This window comes from Vanellus vanellus, assembly GCF_965231255.1.
Source record: "Vanellus vanellus genome assembly, chromosome: 1".
NCBI classification, from domain to species: Eukaryota; Metazoa; Chordata; class Aves; order Charadriiformes; family Charadriidae; genus Vanellus; species Vanellus vanellus.
The window spans coordinates 86,181,612-86,207,559 of NC_138905.1; the positions used below are offsets into that span (position 1 = coordinate 86,181,612).

The window sequence follows — 25,948 nt, forward strand, 5'->3', positions numbered from 1 at the left end:
GTTTCATAAACCCACCTCCCCAGTTGCATCCCCACACATTCTGGACTCCTGCCTTCTCTCATTCCCACTTCTTTCTCATGGCCCTGGATCCCTGCTCTCGCCTAATATAGGTGCAGCCTCAGTGATGCTCATCCCACAGCGCTTTAGATTTGCGTTTGCACCACCACCATGGTGATGTACAACCCAGGCAGACCTCACGCGTGTCCTCACAGCTTTCATATATCTCCGTGGTGCTGCATATTCTACACCACGAAAGGCAGTGCTTTGCCATGCCGCTGCTGAAACCTTCTCCCCAGGCATGGCATCCACAGCTGCGTATCAAAATGAGTTGGCAGCTCTAGGGACAAGGCCCTTTGCCCCATGTCCTAGACAGCAAGCTGCCTCTACATCTAGCGTGGGTAATTTTTAAACCCAGGACTGGGGTAATGGGGGCGGTGTGCCTGACAGAAGTGCCTGAGCAGGTGTGTTACCAATGTGTTGGGTCTGTCATACAAAATAGGGTGATGAATCTTTGTGGAAGGAACACAGAATATAGTGAAGCGTGCTTATAATAAATAAATGCTTTAATATATGCTTATGTTTAATATATGCTTATATTAAATAAGCATATGACATTATATGTGTTATAATAAATAAGCACATCGGCTTATAATATTTGCCTGTGTCTAACTGCAAGGAACTCTACTGTTCCCCCGCTCGAGGTGTCTGTGCAAGTCAGTGTCCGTGGTGCATCCGCACTTGTTGCACAGAGAAAGTTTTTCTGCTTGAGGTTTTCGCTTGAGGCGAGGGGAAGCAGGTGTCTGCGTTTCTTGTGTTCAGCGTAAGAACCAACCAACTGGTGATGTCGGCGCTTGTTTCAAAATGCGATTTCTCAGCAAAGGGTGAATGGAAAAAATAAATATGTATTTATATCAGTACACACCAACACACGACTTCCTGTTGACTAAACAAGCAACCTCTCCTCTGCTTTGGGGCTGGGTAATTACTTTTAATTATATACCGCATTTTTGCTCTCTGATTTTTTAACAGTTTGCTTTCTGAATCTTTAGTAACAGTAATGGTGACATTCCTCCTTCCCCCTTACACATGACCACTGCTTTTCAGCCTGCTGTTATTTCTCCGTTGTTGTTCTCACTTCAAGAAAGGGAATAGAACCCCGAGCACAAGAAGCCTGAAGGGATGATAGGGCATCCTTCTGTGACCCCGATAAGCTGGATCAGCGTCTCTTGCCCACTAAGACTCCAAACACACCAGCACAGAGACCCTTTCTAGCCTTCCCCACTAGCCTCTAACTGACCCAGGCTTTGATCAGAAACAGAGATGGAGTCATCTTCAGTAAAACTGTTTTTCCCTCCCACCCGAAGTCCCTTCTCCAAATAAGTTTGCATTGAGCTGAATGGAAGGAAAACCAGAGTGGTCAGCATCTATCCTCATGTAGTAGCTCCCAGCCAAAACGGTCCCACATACGTTAAAGATTTGGCAATTTACAGCCAGGGACGAAGCTGGACTAGCAGCTAGATCAGGGATCAGCAACATTTCCTTTGTTTTCCAAACTTTTTTTTTTTTTTTTAACCAGAGCAGAGATGGCATCTGCTAATGAGCAAGATCTTGCCTTGGCAGAGACTGCAGCTCCTGCTTTAGACAGAACTGCATAGAAGCTGAGGGTCCACCTCAAAATGTCACCCTGGACTTGCTATGAGTCACTAAAAACACGTCCACACCAACACGTTTCTGCTCTGGGAATTAGAGCTGGAGGCAGAGAAATGGTGCCACTGATTTTGTGCACTCGTACCTCCAGTATGAGGGAAGTTACCAGTCTAAAATAGGGGCATTAGAAAGCCTACATCAGTATTTAAACTTGAGAGCCCTGCCAAAGAGTGACACAAATATAGTTAATCTGTTCATTTGTTTGTTCTTTCTTCTTTATCTCTGCGGAGAGCAAAGAGGCTCTCAACATTTAAGGAAAAGAGGTGATGTTATAAACATGGAAGAATGAATTCCGCTTATAGGCACGATCAGAGAAAGGATTTAGTGAAACATTTTATGAGATTTGACATGTTAAACCTTTGAGAAAACCATTATGCACAAATTTAATTTATGGGGAAGACCAGGCTGGCCATGAAGATATTTCTTGACTCCTTTCAGAGCAGAAAATGTTATGTAAAATTTTCTGCAAGCGTTTGGCTATGGAAATTAAGAGCCAGAACAAGAATAAAGATGAAGCTACCTTAATTTATCTGATGAAACAGAAACAGTTGTGATCTCTATGGAGCAGATTTCCCGAGGTGTGTTGGTTTTTTTTCTTTGCTTTTTTTAATGTCCTGTGTAACAAACATCCTCCTTTCATTATTAAAAGAAAACATTGGTATGAAAGGGGGACAAAATTACTCTTGGTCTGACCTAGGAGATTTGTCACAAGATGCTGCTAAGGCAAAGGCTGAAAGGGGACGGCTGTTTCATTAGCAGAAGTGTCCTCTTTGACTGTGTTGAGTAGGACAGGGATTAGCAAGGAGAGGAGGCTCTTCTAGCTTTGGTCAAACACTTGGAGCCAGAACCTCAAAGAGGATAATTGCCACAACTCTTAAGAGCAATGCAGCTGCCAAAATGCAGATTCGTTGAGCGTGTGCCCTACCCGGACATTTTTCCGAGGCACGGGACAGCCCAGCCCTGGACCTTCCAGGAGTGCTTCTCCTTTTCCTGAAGTGTGCCATGCCAGCCGCTCTCAAAGGCAAGTGCTGTCACGGTGCTGGGCTAGAGAGTCCTCTGCTCTGTTCTGGCAACTCATCTCTCCTTTTCATGTTTTTGCATATACTGGTTTCACACGGCCCTAGCATGCTGAAAGCCAGTAAAATTAATAAGGAAAGTAAATGAAGCAGAGAAAAAACGAAGAACTACCCTAGCGTGAGGTAAACAAAAGCCCTGTTTCTCAGCCGTAGTGATGCCCGTGCCCTGCTTGCGGCAGAAGCGGAGCAGCATGTCCCCCAGCTGCCTCCTCTGCACCCTGCCCGGCCAAACCCGCTGCCCGGTCCCTTGGCCATCCTTCGGCCCTGCAGAGGGGACGGGTGCCCGGGCAGGTGCCGCGGGGCTGTGGTGGAGCCGGGCCCGGGCAGCAGAGAGCAGTGTTGGTGGAGCGAAGAGTGTGCATCCTGAGGGTGAGCCCGGCCGTGACGGCGGTACAGCCGCACGCCTGCTGCGCCGCGGCCATCAGCCCTGGGGTGCCGGCAGGTCGCAGCGCTGGTGCCGCCTGGAACAGCAGGATCAGGCCCCGCGTCATTTCCCACCCGTCCTTTGCATGCAGCTTTGCAATGCAGCCTCGCCACCGCTCCTGGCGCATTGGTACGGCTCCGGCGCCCGTGGCCATGCTCAGGCACCGAGGTGGGGCCCGCTCACACCCCGGGCTCTCTCGGGAGCTGAGTCCCTCTCACTCTCCTCTTTGGCACCGGTGTTGCCCCATGCTGTCAAGCAGCTGCCGGGCCTTTCCGGGGGACACAGCAGAGTTGGGGGGAAGGCGGCCGACAGTTTGGTCTTCCCTGTGCTCCTTCCAGTGGGGCGGCTATGGGGTGCTGGGCAGAGCTCCCTCCGTGGCGGGGCAGGGCAGGGTCACCATCTTTCTTCACTGCACAGCTGCGTGGCCTGAGGCCCAGAGGGATAGTGTGGTTTTGCCCACATTCACGTTAGTGGTACACAAGCTCCCAGGCCCACCCCCCTCTAACCACTAGACAATGCTTCCTGCCTCGTTATGTTATTCACATTAATTCAGAATAATTTTGCAGGCGGGGAGGGCCCAATGGGGAGAGCAGCGGGGGGAGGCGACCAATGGGTGCCAAGCATCTTTCAGAACTGATGCCCCTTCGCATCTCAACCCTTCTTTCTGCAGCTCCTGCAGCTCCAGAGACCTTTCTAACTCCTCCCTCAGCCACACCCCGGTGACATCCAGCAGGGGGTAGATAGGGGTGAATGGGGAGGGGACACACGGGGCAGTCCACATTTCTGTGCACCAAGTCAGAGGGCTGCACAGCCAGAGCCTGCGAGACAACCTCCCTGCAACCCCACCACCTGAGAGAGGCCCTGGCAGTCATGGACAGGTAAAATGAGTTGCTTCCAGTTTCTTGCTCACATAAGAAATGAGGGCCTTTCTCTTAGAATTAACCTGCTCTCCGTTTGGTACTCACCGTCCCTTTCTCCATCTGACTCAGTGATCGAACTCTCCGCCCCGTCCTGCGCTTGCACCTTGCATCTCTGTGTCTCTGTCATCCTTTCTCTTTGACTATCTGCCACCCTGTACTCTTTTCCCTTTCTGTCATTTCTCTTTCTCGTGACTATTCTCTGTTCCTTTTCATTATTCTTCTTTTCTAGAAACAAAAAAAAAAGATGACAGAAAGATGAACATTCAGATGCTATCCGCTGCTTAAGCATCTCAGTCCCTGCCTACTCTTCTCTCCTTATCCACCTGTTCTTTGTCTTGCACCAGATTTCTCTCTTATTCTGTTTCTGCTGCTGGCATCCTTGTAAGCACAGACCGTTCCAGCATTGGATTCCTCTACTTGCACTGCAATTACTCTGCGAGCTAATTATCAGTAATCACTCGCTACAATTGAATATCGTTCACACACTCAGGGGCCTTCACTCTGATTTGAGGATTGGCTTCATGAATCTTTATTTGAGGAGAAGGTCTCTGTTCAGCCTACTTTTTCAGTGCCTGGGTATAATCACAGCTCCTGTGTCTTTGCTGCTTTCCCTTGAGCTATCCTACAGCTATAGAAATTGCACATTGTATCTAGCTGCAAATTTGCTTAGTTTCTTACCGCAACATCTGGTCATTCATTACTCTTCTTGTATCAGTCATGTTCTGAAATCCTCCCTAGCAAATAAACCCTGGAATGGTGAACTCCAGAGAGAAGGGAAAACAGGAACTTATTTTAATGAACTTTTCTAATTGAACAAATGGCTTCTGTGATTCAAAATTGTCTTCACTTTGTTCTGACACTGCAAAATAGCCCAAGTGATCATAATTTTGTTTTTCTGGGTTTTGGGGTCATTTCTTGTTCATCACCCTTATTTGCATCTACATGCTGCTCCACAGGGGCAAAACCATTGAGCAGAGACAAATGGGAAGAAGTGACAAAAGGGAAAGTTAGAAGAAGAATAAGAAACATTTTGAAAGCAAAGGTTTTCACCCAAAAGTTCACAAAAAAGAGAAAAGGGAATGCCTGCTTTCCCTAAACTTTTTCATGTGTTGTAAAAGCATTTTTCCTTTTGGGCTTTGATGAAACATCAACATAATTGTCACTGGTTTTCACCTGGCTCATATGGTTCTTCAAGAAGTGATTGCATTTTTCACAATTCCTCTGCTCTGTTTTCTGCTGTTGTGGCACACTCCAGGTAAGAGCTTTGCAACCCTTTGGTCTACCATACCTGCTCATGTGATTGTCTGGGCAATCCTCTCTGGACAACCCGAGGTGTCCCTTCTTCAGCACCTCTGTTATTGGGGAAAGTCTTCTCCGTATCCCTGCAATAACACACATCCAAGAGGGACAAGCCTGAGGTAAATTACCGGTTGACAGTTTTGTGAGGGGATCAACACGTGTGTTTGTTAGCAAATATATACGCATGTTCATACGTGTTTGTACAAAGACAGGGAAACAGCGAATCTAAGGTGATAGAAAGTGGGGTGGCTCTAAGCATGAGAAATAAATCAAAACTGATGATGAAGAATATACAGTGCAAGAGAGAAAAGTGGGGAGCAGAAACACACACCCAATGTGAACTGCTAGAGAAAGGGATGATGAAATGCAGTGGGATCAATTTGTGCTCTACTTCTGACACAACCTGCAAGCCCAGCAGAGCAGGACTAGGACAGTGCTTACAGGACAAACCTCCAAGAACTGCCTGAGGCTGTTGTTGAGCTGAATAAAATGCTTAGTAGGGATGCTTCGCCCTCTGAGTGTGTGCAGGACTCCGCAGAGCTTTGTCTTCTCCATGGACTTTCTCCTAGCGGGAGACGTGCCACAACTCCCATGTGATCTTCTCTAGGACCATGTGTGTATAACTAAGTATGTGTGTGCTTGCTTTTTCTGTGTGAGCAGGACAGGTATTTTTGCACTACAGGCTGAGGGCAACATGGCAGGAAAGAGGATGTGTGTAAGTGGCTTGCCTATCTGTGGGACAATCAGCTTAGCAAGGGTGCTTGAGGGAAGAAGGTGCCGCTTTGGCGATGTGGTGTGAAGTGCAATAGGGAGTGCCACAGGAGAGCAAAGCACGTGCACTAGGTAATAAAAGGCGACAGGATGTGCATGACTATATGAATGAGCACCCGTGGTATGCGGGTGCACAATGGAGAAAAGCTCCTGGAGGAGCAGAGAGGATGCCACTGTTAGCTACAGGTTAAGTGCTCTGCAGTGCTCAGGCTTTATGGTGTCATCGGCAAACAGATCAAGGGTGTTTGTATAAGGACCTTTCCTTGCTTAGACTCTGATTTAAATCAGATTTAGATTCCTAACAAACTCAAATTCCCCTTTCCTACACCTCACTGGAGATCCCCTGAAAAAACCCAAGTTAGTATCACTTAAACTGACCCCATCTCCCTGCTGAACATCAGCCTGTCAGAGGGAAAAGATGATAAAGGACATTATTATTTTTAACCCATTCACTTCTGTTTTGCATTGCTGTGGGGGAGGCGAGTATCTCACCCCACTGAACACAGCTGTTCTCAGCTGCCTGTGTACCTCCACTTGGCGGTGAGCCTGTTAGATGGCTCACGACTACCTTACCCTCCCCGTGCTCTGCTGCCTCTCCCCAACAGCATCCCTGGGCATGGGAGCAGGCCCCCACCAATCTGTTTGTCTAATGTGGGAATGGTACTCGTGTCTGGAGAGGTGTCAGTGTGCCTACACCTTTACGTATTCTGTCAGCTAGTGTAGGGCACCTTATTCGAGCACCTAGCCCTGCACACTTGCAACCATGCTCTTCTTTTGGGCAATGCTGGGAAGAAACTCAGTCCAGTGTTCTCTAAAGAGGGTCTAATTTGGTCCATCCCTTGCCCCAGTGGCTTTTCAGGGTTTCGTACAGCAGAAATAACATTTCTTGATGACTGAACTCCAGAGTCTCTCATCTTCCCAGGTCTTCTCAGATACCTTCATCTTTCTCCCTCATTGGTGTCCATCTTTTGGATATTTGCAGATATTTTCACACTCTACCCGGCCATAGTTGCTGTTTGACTAATGACTACTAATTCACTTACTGTTTCCACTCACAAGGTCACCTGCTTCATCCCCACAGTCACGTCTGCAACCTTTCCCTAACACATTGCATGCAAATTACTGATGCTCTTCTCATACTGAAGGGCCTGGACATGAAGAGGATATTTTTGGTGCTGAGCCCTCAAAAAAGACATGGCCAACTGCTCACTCCAGTAAATTCTTTCTTGTCTGTTCCTGCAGCCTCCTGATGAAAAGGAAACTCTTCCTCTATAACTTCAAAAACCTGCGCTGGGCCAAGGGCCGGCGTGAAACCTACCTCTGCTATGTTGTGAAGCGCCGTGACAGTGCTACATCATGCTCCCTGGACTTTGGATACCTGCGCAATAAGGTACAGGGAAAACCTTGTCATCCTGTTCTTATATCCATGCTGAGGTGCACGCAGCTCCAATTTGCCTGGGGCAGCAGGGAGAGGAGGGCTGTGACAACAACGCAGGCATTGGCACACCTGTCCACAAGCATGGACACTGCACTGTTACACACCATTTGGGGGATACAGCCTCCAGGTAAACCTGTAATTTATGCTACCCCCAAGTGTGTTACCAGCAAGACATCCATACTCCCTGCTGCTTTACCAGTCTACCTAATTTTCTACTCAGCTTCCACCCATTCCTCTTCTTGTACATCCCTATACATCAGTGTGTCCCTGCGCTTTTCCATTTATGTACCACCGTGCCTTCTCGCTCTGTGCGCTGACCCTAGGACCTACCCCCCACCTTGTTGCTCCTCCTCTCACACCCCATCCAGCTCACACCTGCCTCCTCACCCCTCTTACACCCTGGATCCCCCTCCCCGCCTCATGTCTTGCCCCTCTCCCTCTTTCATGAAGATGGGCTGTCACGTGGAGGTGCTCTTCCTGCGCTACATCTCAGCCTGGGACCTGGACCCGGGCCGCTGCTACCGTATCACCTGGTTCACCTCCTGGAGCCCCTGTTACGACTGCGCCCGACATGTGGCCGACTTCCTGCGTGCCTACCCCAACCTGACACTCCGCATCTTCACGGCACGCCTCTACTTCTGTGAGGACCGCAAGGCAGAGCCTGAGGGGCTGAGGCGCCTACACAGGGCAGGGGCCCAAATTGCCATCATGACCTTCAAAGGTGAGATGTGCAGGCAAGAAAGAGATGACAGAAAGCTATGGGGGTTAGGGAAACCCAGGAGGGTGGGAGAAGCTAGGACTAGGAGCCAGAGAAGATGATGGCAGGATGTGATAATTTAGTGATCCTAGGAGAGGTCAGTGTCCTCTCTGGGGCAGTTGAGCACTCTGTAACTCCCCTGTGCCTTGCACAGATTACTTCTACTGCTGGAACACATTTGTGGAGAACAGGGAAAAGACATTCAAAGCCTGGGAAGGGCTGCATGAAAACTCTGTCCATCTGTCCAGAAAACTTCGACGGATCCTCCTGGTGAGACCCAATTCTCCTTCTCCTTCCGATGCCTCTTCCCCTCAGCTTCTTTGTCTCTTCCTTGCTGTAGTTCCTCTCTGCTCTTGCTGCCCATTTCTGCCATCTACCCGTTCATTCATTCCTGCATCTTCACCCTCCATGTCCCTCATACCTGTCTCCCCCAACTTCACGTCACCTCTCCTCATTCTCTTCCCCTTCTTCCACTTCTCACCCCATCTCCTGCCATTCCTTCCTCCTTTCCCATCTTCATAGGTTCCTGTTTACTTGATAAATGACCTGCCATTTTTATTTTGTTCTGCAGCCACTGTACGAAGTAGATGACTTACGAGATGCCTTTAAAACTCTGGGACTTTGACATGAAAGTCATCAGCAATCAGAAGACTTCACAAACACTTGTTCTTTGATTTCCAACTCTGTCCCTTACAACAGAACTTTCTCTTCTTCCCCCTCTACATCTCTTCCTTACAGCTCTGTGTCTAGAGATAAGACTATCCTTACTTTTTCATTTCCAAGGAGAATTAGGCTGATCTTCTGACGACACATTCCCCAGACTCACACCTCATCCATTGCTAGCTGGGAATAGCCAGGACTGCAGTGACATTGCCAGAGAGCCATTTGCCCTCCCTCAGTCCCTGCAGAGCTAAATCAGGTGGTCCACTAAATGGAGTTCTGGGTTTAGCCTTGCCCAGGTGGGAGCAGACAGCCTGCAAAGCTGTTTGTGCAACTGTGTTCTCACTGGCACCACACTGATCTGCACATTTCACGAGAGCTTCGGGTAGCACATCTCTTGGCTCTTAGAGCTGCACTACATTGAGCTGCTCTGCGTCCTCCCCTTTGAAACAGTGTATTTATCCCTCTGGATGTTGATAGGAAGTTGAAAACCATCACCATTTAAGTGGTATAACCTATGTCTTAACAGCAAAATTGGCCACTTATTGGAAAGTTCGACTGAGACTATTGAAGTGGGTCCTGGAGGTAGCTTAGTTTGAAAACCTCACTTGAAGCCAGCAGGTCTTCTGAGTGGATTGTGTGCAGGTGCAGACCCTGCGGTGCCTCTGCCCAGAAAGTAGGAAGCTTCAGTAGCTGTTGATCCAGGTTTTGTGCCCTAGGAGAGGTTGAAACTAGACAATAAAAGCCTAAATTGAAAGCAGAATACTCACCGGCCAACTTTTTCAAGTACAAACTGCAATTCTGGGTGTCGAGCAAGACATTTCCCAGGCAGAAATAGGAAGTCCACTCAACTCCTATTAGCTATGTTGAGAGCCATGGCAGCTCAAGGTCAGTACTGATTGGTGTGCGGACCTCCCCCCCATCCAGGAAAGGAGCCACCAAGGCACTTCACCACTGCAATGTTTTTCCAGCATATATCTACTGGAAAACACACTTCATCTCCACATTGTACTGTCCTTCAGACTTAATTTCTCATTTATGTAGGTTGAGGTTGTGTCTTTATAGATGGTGTATCAGCATCCACATCAGTCACTATCTGTTTCTTGATATACCTCAGGGAGGAGCATGGTGCTCTCACTACTAGAGTACTTTTCATCCACTGAGCACTTCCTCCTAGATCAGTCCTGCAATAATGCTCCCGCCCTAGCCAACTGTCTTCTGCTGGAGACACCTTAACAGTCCCACAGTTGTCTATTTTCACAGGACTTTTACTGCCCATAATATAGCTAGATATGGCTAGTTGGTGATGGTACTGAGAGCAGGCCAGAAAAAAACATCTGGCATGAGCAAAGATATACAGCCTGTAGATAGATATCTTTTGTAGGGAGCAAAATCAATGCATCCTCCTGCCTGGCAATCACTGTGTTTCCACTAGGGGACCACATCAGCATCTGGTCTTGTGGACACAGTTGAAGACATGGGCGCATAGTACACAGCTATTCACCACCACCTTCCTACTATCTAAATTACAGATGGGTTGTCCTCTGCAGTCTAACCTCTCAAGGCCAAGTGTGTCCCACATTCTGGGGGTGCTCTGTCATTTCCTTCATGATGGGTGCGAGTTCTCTGCTCCATCCCGTTCCCCTTTCTGGGTAAGGATGGAGGCTCCTGTGTTGCTCTTCAAAACACCTCCTCTGGTGACAGGCCAGCCGCAGGAGAACAGCAGAGAGCCCTGCTCCCACAGTGCCTCCTCCTGCTAGGAGAGGTCACAACTGGGTGCATCACAAGCTTCCTACAACTTCCAGCTCCTGAGGCACTCTCAGCTCAAGGAATTTCAACCAGGAATAGCAATGACAGTTCTTTGCAAAGCATTAATTTGCAAGCATGGTGTTGTATATTTGTTTGATACAGTGCATATTATTTATATAAATAAAGGTCTTACAAATGAGCATCTGGTTTTGTCATTATTTTGGTACTACATGGGTGAGGGAAGTAAAAGTTGACACAAAGGACTGATGACTCATCTATCCTTTCTGATTTCTGAAGAGACAACCTGGCACTATCCTATTAGACTGTCTTTATCCTTTTCCCTTATAACTTTGAAGTTGTTGACAGTGTCACACAGCAAATCAAGGCAGAGAAAATGTTCAGGCAATAGATACTTTGGAAATGCTATCAGAAATCTGGGATGTAAATGCTAAAGTTGTTCAAGATGCTCCCTTCATGGATTGCAAGCCTATAATCCCTGTTCATAACTCATAATTGACCAAAGTGGACACAGAAGAAGTGCTGACTCAACACACTTCACAAAACAGGAAGAGAAGCAGCGATGGAAAAAGGACCTTTGTCTTCCAGCTTTTGGTACTGGCCTGTAAAACACTATTGTCCTTCTGAGTGAAATTGTTGGAGAGCTACTAGAAGAAGTAGCAATTTCTAAAAAAGCAGTTGAGACACTGGCTTTTGCTTAAATGCTGTCGAACACTGAGCTGAAGATACTTGCTGAAACATGACAATTGGTGACATTATACAACAGGAGAATAAATGCAATGAGTAAATGCAAAGAAATATACACTGGATTCAGAATACTTCCTAGGTTGCTTCTTCTGAATCTACAGCAGATTAAATTCAGAGTGGGCAGTTTAGTTAATCCATGGGATTTAGCTGTGGGAATTTAGCTCTCCTTTTAAACTGCACTTTTTCTGTTCTCAAATATCAATTCATATTATTTGTTAGAAGGTAATCTTTGAATTGGCACTAATTAATTCAACCTCAAATGCGTTAGGCATATCTGCCAAGAATAACTCCCTGGAGAGTGACTGTTATGTAGTAACATTACTTTTTCAACCTAAGATTTTTTTACTTGCTTTGTAGACTGTGTGTATAGTAAACATTTCACTACTGCTTATATACTCCTGAGTACCACTTATGTTTACAGCCTTTATGGAGATGGGCCTATGGTGCTAGCTGAAAACCCCAATCTCACTTGGTCCAACATCCCACGGCTTGCAGCGGTGAACAAGGCACAGGCACATCCGAACAGCTGTACAGCTGCTGCCCCGAGCCGTACTTTCCACGAGTGTGCCTGCCTCCCTCTTCTCTCGTGACTCACACTCTAAGGACTACAGCCACAACTAGCGAAGGGATAGAAAGGATTTCCAGCAAATCCGGCACAAACGTGAGCTCTCACCGGGTCTGCCCCCATGACCGGGTGTGTGATGTTTTGGGTGCTTTTTGCATGCTCAAGCTTTATACACCTTTACTGTAAGCACACCCTCACGAGGCCCAGGGGGCTGCTGAAAACCATTCTTCCCACGGGCTGGGGGTTAGCTCCTTCATCCTCACCGGGCCTTACCCTGCAGGTCTCTGCACGCAGCCACCCGCATGACTTTTGGCACTCGGACCCTCGGGACGCATCCAGTCATGACAACTGACATGCGCTTCATCACCCCGGGGGCTGGGATACAGAGACCACCCGCTCTGTGGAAGCTCCAGCTCTGCAGCGGAGCAAGGTACGGGATTGGTCTTTGATAACGGAGGAAACGGGATAAACAAGGGATGGGGTGGTTATCGGTACAGCGTGGAAAACCGGGAATGGCTGCCATCTCCTGGCGCACGGGGGTGTTTGGCACCCTTTACGAGGGTGATGGCTGGAGGGATATTGTTCCTTGCTGCGAACAGCTCCCGGAGTCCGGCTCTGACAACCCCCAGAACATGCCCATTGAAGAGCAGGACACTGACATCATTCCCACAGCTGCACACAGCATTACTCCAGGTCAGTACACAGTGTCCTTGGACATCACACTGCAGTAATAAGAAACAGATTACCATTAAACAATGCAAAGGCACGCTCCAGGCCCTTACAAATACCAGGGGGATTTTCAAAGCATGTCTCCCCCCCTGCTTGCTCTCTCTCCCTCTCCCACATGCTGGTACTTTGAAACCAGGACAGAAAGGGGCTTCAGGCTCATGAAGTCCAATCCTCTGCTACTTGCCCCTTCAGGGGTTTTTAGCCTATATGTATTCGTGTCCAGCATTGTCCTCTAGCTCGAGTAGTTTTTTCTTCCCTCCCTGGTGCTGACCCTTTGGTGTTTCTATGAGCAGAAATTTCATTATTTAATCACGTGTGTATTAAATACTCACGGCGATGGAAATCAGATTTGGTTCACAGAAGAAACACGGAGGGGTTTGGCTCAGAAGATATCATTTGTTCTGACAACACCAGCAGGGATAAGCAGGGCCTCTGAAGGGGAAGGAGAAAGCGGGTTGCTGCCAGAGCAGAGGTCGGAGCAGAAGGCTAAGTGCCAAAGTATGGCAAGGATTTTGAGGGCTGCCTTTAGCTTTTAAATCTCTCATACATTTTTATGATGGGCAGGTTTCCCTTCAGGCTTCCAAACCCGCATAAGATACAGCTGAAATACCATTGTTGCTGCTGCTGTTGTCATTATTATTAAGCATAACAGTTGAGGGACTGATGGGACTTTTGAAGGTGCAGGGCTAATACTGAGAGAGGTAATCCTTCTGCCTACAAGAGGCCTGTCTCCTCACGTGGGTGAGTGCACCCAGGTTCCAGGGCAGGGAGAATGTTGATGTCTCCATGTTATAATCTTGTTATTAGTCATAGATAAGAACGACCCTACTCTACAAACTGGAATAAATTTTTTACCAGTCCAGAGGGGTAGAAGAGGATGGGAGTAGACTAGCTGTCTTCTGTGGTTGCCTTTATAGGCTAGCAGCGTGGTAGACCCACCTCTAGGCTCTTACATGCCAGTAGGAGCACAGCAGGGATACAGCAGGTTGCAAGTTCACTCTGGCAGCTAGAACTGGTGTAAAAACCATCACCGGGCTGACTTTGAATTGGCAAGCTTCCAAACGGACCGGCGAAAGTCTGCCCTCCTGTCTTCAGTGGGAAAGGGCTGAGCCTTCCGTGAAGAACCATGCACCCTGGCTAATTCATTAAAATGAGTTTGTGCACTCCAGTTAATCTACGCACTTCTGTGCAGCTGAATGACTTGGTAATGCTCAGAGCTGACAGTAGCAGCAGCAGAACTGACCCATGACAGGGATGGGGGTGGCAGAGATCTCTGCCTCATTACGGCCCAGTGCTCAGCTGTAGCAAGAGACTATCCCTGGCCAGATATGACCGGGGGAGGCAGGGGCACCAGCCTGTGACAGCGTTCTCTTCAGAGTCCAAGCTTCACTAGGAGTATGGCACCATCGCTCATGCTGCCCTTTTCATAATTTCTGCTTTATCATGTGTCCTCTTGCTCCCTCAGTGATAATCCTACACATTACATGACCGTCACCCTTGCAAAGTTCTTGCCTAATGGACTAGGATTGCTGCTGAGCAAATGGGCACATCTCTGGTTCACCCGTCTGGCCCAGACTCACTTGTACTGGGGCAGGGCCACAGGACCCTGATCACACTCCAGCTGGAGTTGTTACAGCCTGCATAAAGTGCTGTCTCTGCTTTTAGCTGTCTCCAAGATCCTGCTTCATTTCCTCTCCCAGAACAGCAGTGTAGCTGCTTATGCTTCAGAAAGGGCTATTGAAGACTCAGAAACCAGATTTGGCTGAGGCATAGCTGAAGAGAGCTGGAGCCTGGGAGTGTGTCAGGCGAGAAGCATTACATCTTCTCACTTTGTTGTCTTCCCTACTATTTCACTTTCAGAAACGCTCTTTTGGGACTTCTAGAAAGACTGAATAGCCTTTCTGAGAAGGAGGAATGAACAAACAAAAAGTTGGACAGAAAAACAGGTAATTATAGGGGATGACAAATGAAAATATTTGTTTTGGGAGTAAAAGTCAGAGAGTCAAAACTGTAACTATAGAGAGCTGAAAAGAGACATAAAACAGCACATCCCGGTGCGGGCACCCGCTGCTCCCTGAGGAGCTGGTGGTCACTTGCCAATATTGTTTTGAGACAGGGTGATGAAACAGGAGTAGGACCAACAGCTTCTAGGATGTGTGTCCAAAACTCATCAGGTTGCATACCCATCTCATATTCTTGCTGGTACTGACCTACTGTTATTAATTCCCAAGGCATTCCTCACAACCTGAAGAGAATCACACCTACTGCACCATCCATCTGAGAGAAGCTGCACTGGGTAATGCTGTGGAGACCCATGTTAAATGAAACTGAGGAGCCTGGTGAGATTTCATTCTCTTCCTCTTTCATCGATCATTTTGTCCTCTGTTGTTCTGCTGTATATCCCAACTTCTCCCTTGCTTTTGTCCCTTGGCCACCACCCTACCCTCATTCAGGGCTCTCTGGCCTGGGGCTAAAGAGATGAGTATTAGCTGAAGTTCAAAGCAAGAATAGGGTACCTCTTGGTGTTCCAGGAATAACCCCTCTGTCACGCAGTAAAGGCACTGTCCTCTACCTTGTCTGCAGGAAAACTATTTTGTGGCAATAGTTCACTGAGATGGGCCTTGAACTGCCAGGAACAAAGTTGGAGGATTCACAGCAGGGTCTGTACTCGCCCTCAGACGATACCGCAGGAAAAAGCAATTGATTTGGAGTCGGTCACCATATTGCTGTTATAGGATTAAGATCAGCTTTGGGCTAGTATATTTCTTACTGGACTACTGGCCCTTTCTCATGTAGAACAATGTGGCTGACACAGCCCTAGCTTCTGGACCATCTAACCCCCTTCACCTGGTTCTACTTACAGAAAGCTCCTGTTCTTGTTATTGGGTCTTCTCAAACTAAGGCTCTCCCATCAACCCACCTTCCCCTCCTCAAATTCACACCTCATTTAATCTCCAGGCAATGTCATTATCCTACTCCAAAGACCTGGGCCATCCAACCTGCCATCTTCCTCCAGAGAGCTGGAGTTTTAGGTACACTGAGCTCTGACCTTTCCAAGGTCAAAGTCTGACTGCATATTTATTCTAAGGTACAGAAACATAGCAACACCTGCCAGCATTTTTAGATTATTTCATGTGAGCTAGCAATGCGTCCATAATTTCCACACTGTAATGGGTAAAGCCTTCTCTGTGTGATGCTAAGGTGTGAGCAAGATTCTATGATGCTTAAGTATTGATGGCAAGAGACATGGTGGGTCTTCAGGTCTTGCAGGTTTTCTTAACACTTAGGGTTTCCATTTTGTGCTGGCCACGGACGCTACACATGCAGCATCATGAAGTTTCAAAGCAAGACACAAATGAAGATATTTGAAGACATATACATTGATCAGGCTCAAATACAGTTGCCACATTCCACAGCAGACCAGCAACTTACAAGTTATGTTGCTGAATGGTTATAGACCCCAGAGTTCTCAACTACATGTTGATCAAGTGATTTGATTTCTCCCTAAGGAAACAAAGAGTTAATACTAGCATGGCCAGAAAGAAGGCATGTGACATCCAGCCTGAGGACCGTGACAGGGGGCAGAAAACTTTAGCCACTACGTCGCTTGGAGTAGTTTTATTTGGTTAACGTAAGAGACACTCCCCAGCCAGCTGCGCTCAGCTTTAGATACTCTCTCAGACAGCAGGGGCCGGAGCTGCCTCCTCAGCCTGAAACTTTTATGCCTGTCTTGATTATCTGCTAAACATCTGGAGACTTTGGCATGGCCAAAAGATGCTATAAGCATTTATCAACTGGAGGAGATAGGCATGGTTCCCACCAGCCCCTTCCTTATTCTTCAAATAATCATTTGTGCCTGCGTGTTGCAGATCCCAGCAGCAGCACATTCCCTGGTGGGATCACACAATGGGCCTCCTGCTTGGAGGGGTTGGGAATCATGAAATGTGGAGTTCCCAACACGATTCATTCAGATGTTTTGCATTATTTGCAATGCAAACTGCAAAGGCCCAACACACCTGTATCTTCTTTTTGCCTTCTGCTTGTAGATATAACCCAGTATCTCCTACCTCACTATTCCACTGAGTGCTTCCAACTGGAAAAGCAGAGATATTTTACTGTGTTCCCTCAGTTTGCAATGAAGAGCTGGGACTCCAGAGTGTGGAATTACAAGGGAAGGATGTGTGCCCAGGAACTGAACAAGAAAAGCGAAGTTTCCACAGAGTTGACTTTTTCCCTTTTATTCTATTGTTTCTACAGTCATAAAAACAGGGACAATAAAGCCTTAAAATGAAGCAATACAATCCCTAGTAATATAATTGTATTATATTGCAATAAAAGCAACCATATAATAATACTACTACATAAATACTAATCGCATGAAGTATTTTCTGAAACATACACACATAGCCATAAGAGTGATCTTCATGAGATATTCTCAAAACCAGAATGGATTGCTCTGGTTACTTCTTTGGAACAAATAAGAGCAGGAAAATTGTTATTCGCTGGTGTCTCAAAAGGGTGCTGACAGAATCCGATTGCAGAATCAGCAGACATGAAAGGCCTGACTGTGCGGCATGCTCTCCATCCCCGCTGGACTCTCAGGAAGCCTTGGAAAGACCCAGAGGACTGCGTCCTGGCTGCCTGACTGCATCATTCAAACCTCCTGGTTGTTTCTCATGTGCTCCTTCTGCTGCTTCCAATACTTAGCAATGCCCAGCCAGTGAAAAGAGTCTTCTCTGGTGACAGTACGAAGCTCATAGTTCAAGGCTGTAGCGGGGAAGACTGCCAGGGACTGGCTTTTCCAGTCTTGTAAATAATGTCATGATGCACAAAGTGAGCTTGAAAGCACTCTGCTGATGCTTGTTAGTATTCAAAGCAATGGAGGAAGCCCCTAGCAGGAAGAAAGAAACATGAACATTAAAAATTAGATGCCAAAAGCTTCAGCTGTCCCTTCAGCATGATCCAGAGTTTGAAAATACAGCATCTAGTCAAAGAGATCACTCCGATCAACCTTCAGCAGGTCAGATAATCTCCCTTGGGGTACAGCTTTCCAGACAACAGTGTAACACCTTGGAATTTACTGTGCCATGTAAACCTCTCCTAGTAAGACAGACCATTCAGCAACAGAACCATTTAAAAGGTGGCAGATTGCACAGCTGAATCCAGGGGAAATGGAGCTAGGTCCTGTGGAAAGGCAGAATTTTAGGGGTTAGAAAGGGTCTCTAGATGTCTCTAGTCCAACAACGTTTGCAGCATGGCTAACTCCAAAGCTAGATCAGGATCAGGCAGCTCAGAGGAAAATTCTCGGTGTCTCCAGGGATGGAGATCTGACAGCATCTCTGGACACCTGTTCCAGTACAGCACCACTGTCAGGGGAGACTTTTTCTTTCTGTCCAGTTGGAATTTCCCTTGTTGCAGCATGTGCTTGTTGCCTCATTTTCCCTCTGTGTAGCTTTGAGGAGAGTCTGGGTCTGTCTTCTCCGCCTTTATGTAGTGGAAAACTGCAGTTAGATCCCACTTAGCCTTCTGTCCTTTAGGTCTTAACAAAGCCAGCTCCCTCAGCCTCTCCTTTTAGGGCAAGTGCTCCAGCACCCTGACCATTGCAGTGGTACTCCACCAAACCCTTTCCAGTTCCTCAGTGTCTTTCTTGTGCCAGGGAGGCCAGGGTTTGACACAACAGACTCTGGAGCAAGTGCCCGAAATGAAGTCTCCTCATTACACCGCTGCACTCAGGGGGTCTTGGTCTGCCCCAAGAATTGTGTCAGTTGGCAAGGGTCAATCAGACTTATCTGAACATTCACAATTAGTACAGTAGGGCTGGATGTTCACAAGGGCTGAGCGCGTAGACCTTCCCATTCCTTCTGTGGAGGGTTTGTGGTTAGTCAGAACTACTGACAATGGGCCGTATTCACCTTCATTTTAGGAGTGGCTTGAGTTTGGTTGAGACAGCAAAGCAGTTGAGCAAGTGCCTGACTTTCAGCACTTTTCCAGGTGCAAGCTTCCCAGCCACCAGGACTCTGCAGTAATCAACAAGGTTGCCAGTGGCACAGGGAGAGACAGGTCACTTGTTAGCTGGCTCTTTAAGACTAAGACCTGAAGGGCATATTCCCTTGTACTCCTGCCCAGAAAACTGTGCCGAGTCAGCTGTAGTTTGTTGGTACTCATAAGAATTTAGCAGACAGGTCTCTTCTGCTCCCTGGTAAGCATCGCATTACGCATTTGATTGATTGTGTGTAAACTGCTAAATTATTTAATCTCAGACATTAGGAGACTCAGGAAGGCTGAAAGCCGAGGGAAAAGTATCTTCTCAACGGTTACATTGCACTAACTACTTTGTTAGATCAGCTGACAGACCGGATAACACCACCAACTCCATACCCTGTCATTTGAATGTTTTATTCAGATAGAATTAGAAAGGTCAGGTCCTGAGGTATTAAAAGACCTATATAAAGTTTGTTGTGGGTGGAACTGAAATGAAGTTTACTGTTTACCTTTTCCTCAGTCAGAAATAAAACAGGGGGTTTATAGCATCCTACAAACAGGTTAGTTTTTCTCCTTCTAGACTTTAAGTTCCTGTCTGTATTATGTAGTATGTAGTTCTGTGCATTCCTTCCTCTATCTCCTGCTGTGCATTCTGCTAGCCCACATTCTCCATATAGACTTGCCTCACAAACGGTAACCGAGCCAGGACGTTAACTCCAGTCTTTGGTTTTCTCTCCTGTTCAGTAGACTACCTTCCCTTTCTTGTATAGTAGGATATCAGGCCATACAAATAACTTCTGCAGTTGTTGCAAGAAATGAGGAATGCAGGTCTCGGTCATATGATACTCTTATGCGTAAACTCTAATCCTGAAAGTGAATCCACCCATCTGTGGTTTTGAACTCGCTCAGAACTTAACTAAAATCAGTGGCTGTTTACACATCTGAATGAGCTTTTGGGATCAAATATCTCTAGCAAGTTGCCAGCTAATTAATTTGTAGCTGATTCATGTAAAGGGTTAAAATAATTTACCCTTTCCTTAGTAAAATACCTGAGAGTATCGCTAAATCTCTTCTCTACTCCTGGCCACAAAGGCACAATGTAGCAGCACAGTTCCTGGCAATCTCTGGCCCACTTGGCCCTCTGTTCATGCGGCGTCAAGCCCATGCTTATTTTTCCTTCTATCATTTTTGCTAACACCATTGTCAGGATATCCCCAGCCTCTTTTTCCTAGGATTTTGTATTACTTTTCACTCTCAACATTTTCTTCAAGTGCCTACTAACCAAAAGTATATGATGGAGCTCTACCCAATTCACAAAGATGCATGAAGTGAATTTCCAGGGCCAATAATCTTCTGCTCCACGTTGACGTGCAACAAATGTTTTCCAGCAGTAACTGTAATCTGAGAAAAGAGATATCCAGTCACTCTTGATGAAAGGCATGCCCAATTCTTTTTTCATTAACATGTCAGTGAGTCACTTCTTTCTCAGTAAGACAATGGTAAAGGGCAGGAGAAAGATATTAATCTGAGGGTATTCATGCACGGGACCAACAATGACTTGCAACTACACAAATAAGTTTTAGTGGAAAGGGGAACCAAAACTCTACAGATAGCAATATGTCTAAAAAGGGGAATTGCCAGAGAGAGAGATCACTACAGTGCCTTGGGCAACCCTTATCACAGATAGCGCATCAGGGCATAAAGCCAGAGCATGTTGGCCAAGGGAGAAGGAATCAGTGAGTGGCAGGCTGAATCTTTGGGAGGGACTGAAAAGGGAAGTGGCACATGCAACCAAGTCTGTTCAGGCATACCTTTTGGCAGCCCTGTGCTTGATCACAGCAGCTTTGTGTAGGACAATAAACTTTTTGCTTCAGTCATTAATCTGTCTGACTTATCTCAGGGAAAACCTGGAGTGAACAACCTAACATTTAGAATTTTCATATTGATCTTAGTGTGGATAGGATGGCCAGAGCTGCTGTCAATGCTCTGGTGGTATGATCCCAGAGACAGGTTCCCCAAGATAAGCAAATGTAACTCAAAGTTTACATTTGACCTAGTAGGTTTCGTAGCTGCACACTCCAGTAGTAAGTATCAAGACACGTGTGCAAAATTCTTCTCTTCAAATGTACGTTCCTTTCTGTGAGCTGCTTGTCTGGACTATTTTTACAGCCAAACATCAACAGGCAAGCAAAATATAGATACAAAAAGACACACATGCAAGACACAGTTGTCCTCTGTGATACATCATCTGAAAGTCTCCTTTAGATATGTCTCCTTCTCTTCTCAAGCTATCAAGGGAAACCAACTACTTGCTGCAGCTGGCAAGCTGATCTGCATATATATGATAGGAGGGAGAGGTTCTATCTTACTGTCAGGATTTTTCACTGTATATAAAAGAGGTGTGGATGGCTAGAGAAAGACATAATTCTCCTTGTTCAGGTTTGGCAAGAGGAAATGACCACGCTGCAGCTGTATGGGATTGGGGAAGAAATAAGACAGAAGAGAGTGGCATTTTTGTGCTGACTAGTCCTCCCCAATGCCAGTCATCACCACTATTACAAATCACAACTGCTGAGAGTGCACATGTTATGATTTGAAGAACCCACAATGATTTCTTGTCATTTAGACCATTATTCTGTCACCCGGTGATCCCTCCTCACACTGGAAGGGGAATTGGGCAAAACCAAGAAAACTCAAGGATTGAAATATAAACAGATTTAGAATAATACTAAATAATTAACATTAATAATACTAAAGAACCAATATTGATCCCGATACCAATATAAAATATACAAGGATTATAGCCAATTATATCAGTAGGAAGCTGTGCACTCCCAATGATGAATAGCAAATGTGGGACACTGCGAGCGCTACGGCTTCGGGAGGAAGGGAAGGCCTCAGGGGTCCAGCACTGGGGCAAGAAGTTCTTAGGATCGCAGCCATCACAGAAGAGAGGAAACTCCTTGGCAAACTTGCTAATTTATATTGAATTTGACTTTCTTGGTATGAAATAATCCTGTTGGCCAGCTTGGGTCAAGTGCCCGGGTCTCACTCCTCCTCATCCCCGCACCTGGCTAGCTCAAAAACACTGAGACCTTGAAACCCGCATACCATAGCTGGCTATAAAGTAGATATTTTCACAAATTCAGACGCTAGAATCTTCTAAAAATGCAGTTTTCTCTAGCATTAGAAGACACCTTTCTGAACAGTAAAATTACTGAAAGAGAAATTAATCCTGTGTCAGTCAAACCAGGACAGCACATAATCCCAGAACTTTCAATCCACACTTAGACAAAGTCAAAGAGTAGTCAGGTTACCTGCAAGATTCATGATACGTATAATGACTCCCTGCATTGCCAGGTTCTTGAGACCTTGCCGGTTACGCATATCCAGGTGCTTGAACAGCTTGGCTGCATGTATTTTCAAGGTCACGTTGGGATGTACTCTCAGGAATTCCAGAATTCTTCTGGAGCATCTCCCACAAGGGGTAGTAGATAGGAACCAGGTGATGGAGCAAGAAACTGATGGCATGGCCTTGAAACAATTTTCCAAGAAGTTGACTTCAGCATGTTGGGTAGAATTGTTTGAGCACCAGTTCCTCCAGATAGTACCTCTGCTCCACCTGATTTCATACAGCAGGTACACCACATTTGGATGTTGGTCAGGCAAATAATTTCTTATGAAGTCATCCGGCTGTATCTCCCACCTACGACAAAAGTACCAGCAGTACTATCATCCCAACTCTTCAATGATGTTTGGTCCCATTGTACATTGCCTGCTCTCAACATCAGCCAAGCCTCCCTCTCTCAGCCTTTCCCATCACAAATGAGCAGCTTGAATAATGTTACAATCTAATGACCTAAATCTGGAATTTCATGAAGGGTCCAGAATTATTCCCCTAGAATGGCCCTGGTGAAACACCCACAGCACCTCCTTGAGAGGTGTTGGGAGGGTAAGCAACCGCATCACTCCTCCGAGATCAGCACTTGTCTAAGCAGTGAGACAACTGGAAAGGAAGACAGGGGAAAGGGATGGTATGAGGAAAACAAGGCACAAGGCTTCTTAACTTTGCCTGTCTCTGGAAATTGCCATGGGGCCCAGGCAGTACACAGTAATAGAACTATATCTCTTACCCTTGGTTGTTCTGTCTGGGTGCAGGACCTATATAGAAAAGATTTACAAGTCATTGGGTATAGTAGATCAGAAAACGAAATTTCCTCTACACCTCCTGCCTTGCCCCCTTTCAGTCTATACACTGTCTGCCAGATCTCTTTTCTCTAAAAGAGATATCCTGCACAGCAGCATAGCCACTCTGAGATGCAGGAGTGGTGGCGTTCTACCTGGGAGCTAAACTTGGTGGTTGTTCAAACTATGATGTACATGAATCCTTGATCACTTTAACACATTAGGGTTGTCTGTGATCTCACTCAAGTTTAACTTCACTGATTTCAGCAGTACTGCATCTGCTTTTCCCTGACTAATCAAAGAGTGGAATCAATCTCTTCTGCCTTTGTATCTTCCAAACAATTTCTACTAGACAAAACTGTAATTATTTCCCTGTTGGTACTTATAATGTCAATCTAGACAAAAACATTTTCACAGCCAATGGTTCTTTCTTTTCTTAGTATAAAACTGATTCAAAATCTGAAAAAATATCAATGCAGAAAGGAGGGTGATTTCTGACTAACAAATACTTAGGGGGTGGCACCACAGGCCTGCCTGATTATATAGATTTTGTCTCTCGTGCTGGCAAAGGAGTTTGACCCTATGACTCATTCATCTCTTCCCAGCTGAGGGTCTAGATGAAAACAGTTGTGGGTGATCAAGGCTAGCTATGTTTTTGTAGACGTCCATCCATAGCAAACGTAAGGATCTAAGAATCCTCATTTCATTGAAGAAAAGAATTAATTTACTTAGAATTAAGATGCTAAAGGCACTTTTCCATAGCTCTTAGCTCTTTAAGATGAGGAATTATGAAATATACAGAATGAAATTACATTTCAGCAGGAATAAAATACTCGTCCACATCAACAGAGACTTGATCAGCTCCTTGCACAACTTTACTGCACTGATTTTTTAAGAGGAATTTTCTAGTTGTTTATTGAATTGGAAAAAAAAAAGTGAAAAAATAAGCCAACTAATTTGCTTCATTCTTAATTCCCTTTGAGATCTCTTTCCACATTAAGAGGTCTTTTGGAATTTGAATTCTTCCTGCCTAATGGCATATCAGGATTAACAAAATAAGGCATTAATATTTTGAAGCAGGACCTGAGACTCAAGATGTGGTAACGCATTCGAAAAGATGACACACACAAACGTACAAGTGTTTCCCATATATCTTCATGTACTAACACACACATTTGTGTGTACTCACCAGTTCCTTAGATACTACTACAGTAAACATCCACACTGAATATGAAGAAATAGACCTGCTTTTCACACACATGTACTTACCTCTATCAGTGACAGCAGCCATGGGTATTTCTGGATTTGTCTGTCACATCTTGAGTGATGGATGTCCTTTTATTAGTCTTACGTTTGTTTCAGTTTCTGTTCCTGAAGACTGAACTTTGGACGTTTGTGACGTTACTCAGCTGAATCTTTCCTCACGGTGACTTGCTCTCATGCAAATAAACTACCCCACTGGGTGAAACTGAAGGCAAGCTCCTGGCAACAAAAGACTGCAAAAGAGGGTGAGTCCCATTCAAAGTAGATACGGGTGTGTAGACAAGGCTGCCTGCCAGAAGATGGAACTAACAAGTGAGCTACTTTTTGCAGTGCAGAACAAAAATTATGTCTCTCTATTACAACTAGCCCCAGAACAGAAAAGCAACTCTTCACTAGTCGCCCCAATGCACCAAGAGAAAAAGAGCACCTACACAAATGGTATCAAGTCACACAGTTGTGGCATGGCAGATAACTTTTCTGGCACCCAGATATCATCAGGAAGTTGAGCAGAACCCAGTGGAGAGAGGGAAACAAAAGCTTGTGATTTTATGGTGCTCCAGCAGGTGGTGATGGTTACTGCCATTTCCCTTCATGAGACCATTCTGTGGAGTTCCAAGGACCACTTATACCATACACTCTTGACCCCGAGTCCTCACGTAAGCAAGAAAGACCCTCAGTGTGTGTGAGGACACATCTACAGCTGCGGCCAGTGTCTAGCCGGACATTCTCAGGCTAAGTCTAAGCAAGCTGCCCAGCACCCAGGACAGCTATGGCAGTGGACAGCTTGTTGTGTAGGAACACCCAAATATTTATGAAACTTCACAACAGAGAAGAGCTCTGTACTCACGTGGGCACCCTGAGAGCAAGACCTGAGCAAGCTGGTGAGCATCTGCAGAAGCTATTGATCATGACAGGTCAGTGATGTAAAAAGAATAGGCTTTTTCCAGTGCCCTGAGAAATCTGCTCTGCATTATGAACTGGGCATCGCCTTCCTGTGATCTGTTCTGTAACTCACGCAAGATGCAGCAAAAAGTATTTCCCATTTAATCTGAAAAATGAGTGAAACGATGCTTGTTGCTAGTGAGATTTCCTCTGACTGACACACCCAAAACTGGCTTGCAGACCAAAGGCAATACAAAAGAATTCTTCATATGGCTTAGCTAGAGATGACTGTGCTGAGTCAGTCTCTGTCACTTACAGTTTCCTCTGGTTTTGTGACACAATTATTTTGTGGCCTGATGCAAGCTGCAGAAATGGATCCCTGGTGAGCTGTTGTCTAGGAATGTGTACTGCTTGAGGACAACGCCATTGCCTTCCTCAATGCCAAGTCTGCCTTGGGATTGTAAAGCTAGGGAAACGATTTATTTGTATTCTATTGTCAAAAAATATACAGTTTCCTGCAAGGGCAGAAAAAACAGAAGTGAAAATGAATGGTGGAGTACAGAGGGAGGAGGGATTCAGGCACTGGCAGGACCCTCTGAAAGAGAAGGCTGGTCATGGCAGGTTATCAGACAGCGCAGTGCCAACACATCATCTCCCTTCAGGGCCTCTTCTTCCTCACCTGAGGAACATGAAGGTGCACAAGCCCATGGGACCTGATGAGACACATCCGCGGGTCCTGAGGGAACTGGCAGATGAAGTTGCTAAGCCACTAGCCA

At 46.1% G+C, this 25,948-nt stretch overlaps 2 protein-coding genes across 2 annotated transcripts; one reads left to right on the plus strand and one right to left on the minus strand.

Annotated features, from left to right (window-relative positions):
* Positions 1-2,938: 2,938 nt before the first annotated feature.
* Positions 2,939-9,017, plus strand: AICDA (activation induced cytidine deaminase; the record flags this gene model as incomplete). Its single annotated transcript, XM_082483432.1, has 5 exons — positions 2,939-3,336; positions 7,440-7,587; positions 8,086-8,356; positions 8,547-8,662; positions 8,964-9,017. The coding sequence occupies 5 exons, from the start codon at positions 2,939-2,941 to the stop codon at positions 9,015-9,017; spliced, it is 987 nt and encodes a 328-aa protein (XP_082339558.1).
* An 8,587-nt stretch (positions 9,018-17,604) lies between these two features.
* Positions 17,605-24,318, minus strand: LOC309672126 (C->U-editing enzyme APOBEC-1-like; the record flags this gene model as incomplete). The annotated part of the gene is made up of 5 exons (XM_082483545.1): positions 17,605-17,751; positions 20,125-20,243; positions 22,160-22,548; positions 22,976-23,003; positions 24,297-24,318. The coding sequence occupies 5 exons, from the start codon at positions 24,316-24,318 to the stop codon at positions 17,731-17,733; spliced, it is 579 nt and encodes a 192-aa protein (XP_082339671.1). The 3' UTR covers positions 17,605-17,730.
* Between the last annotated feature and the right edge of the window lie 1,630 nt (positions 24,319-25,948).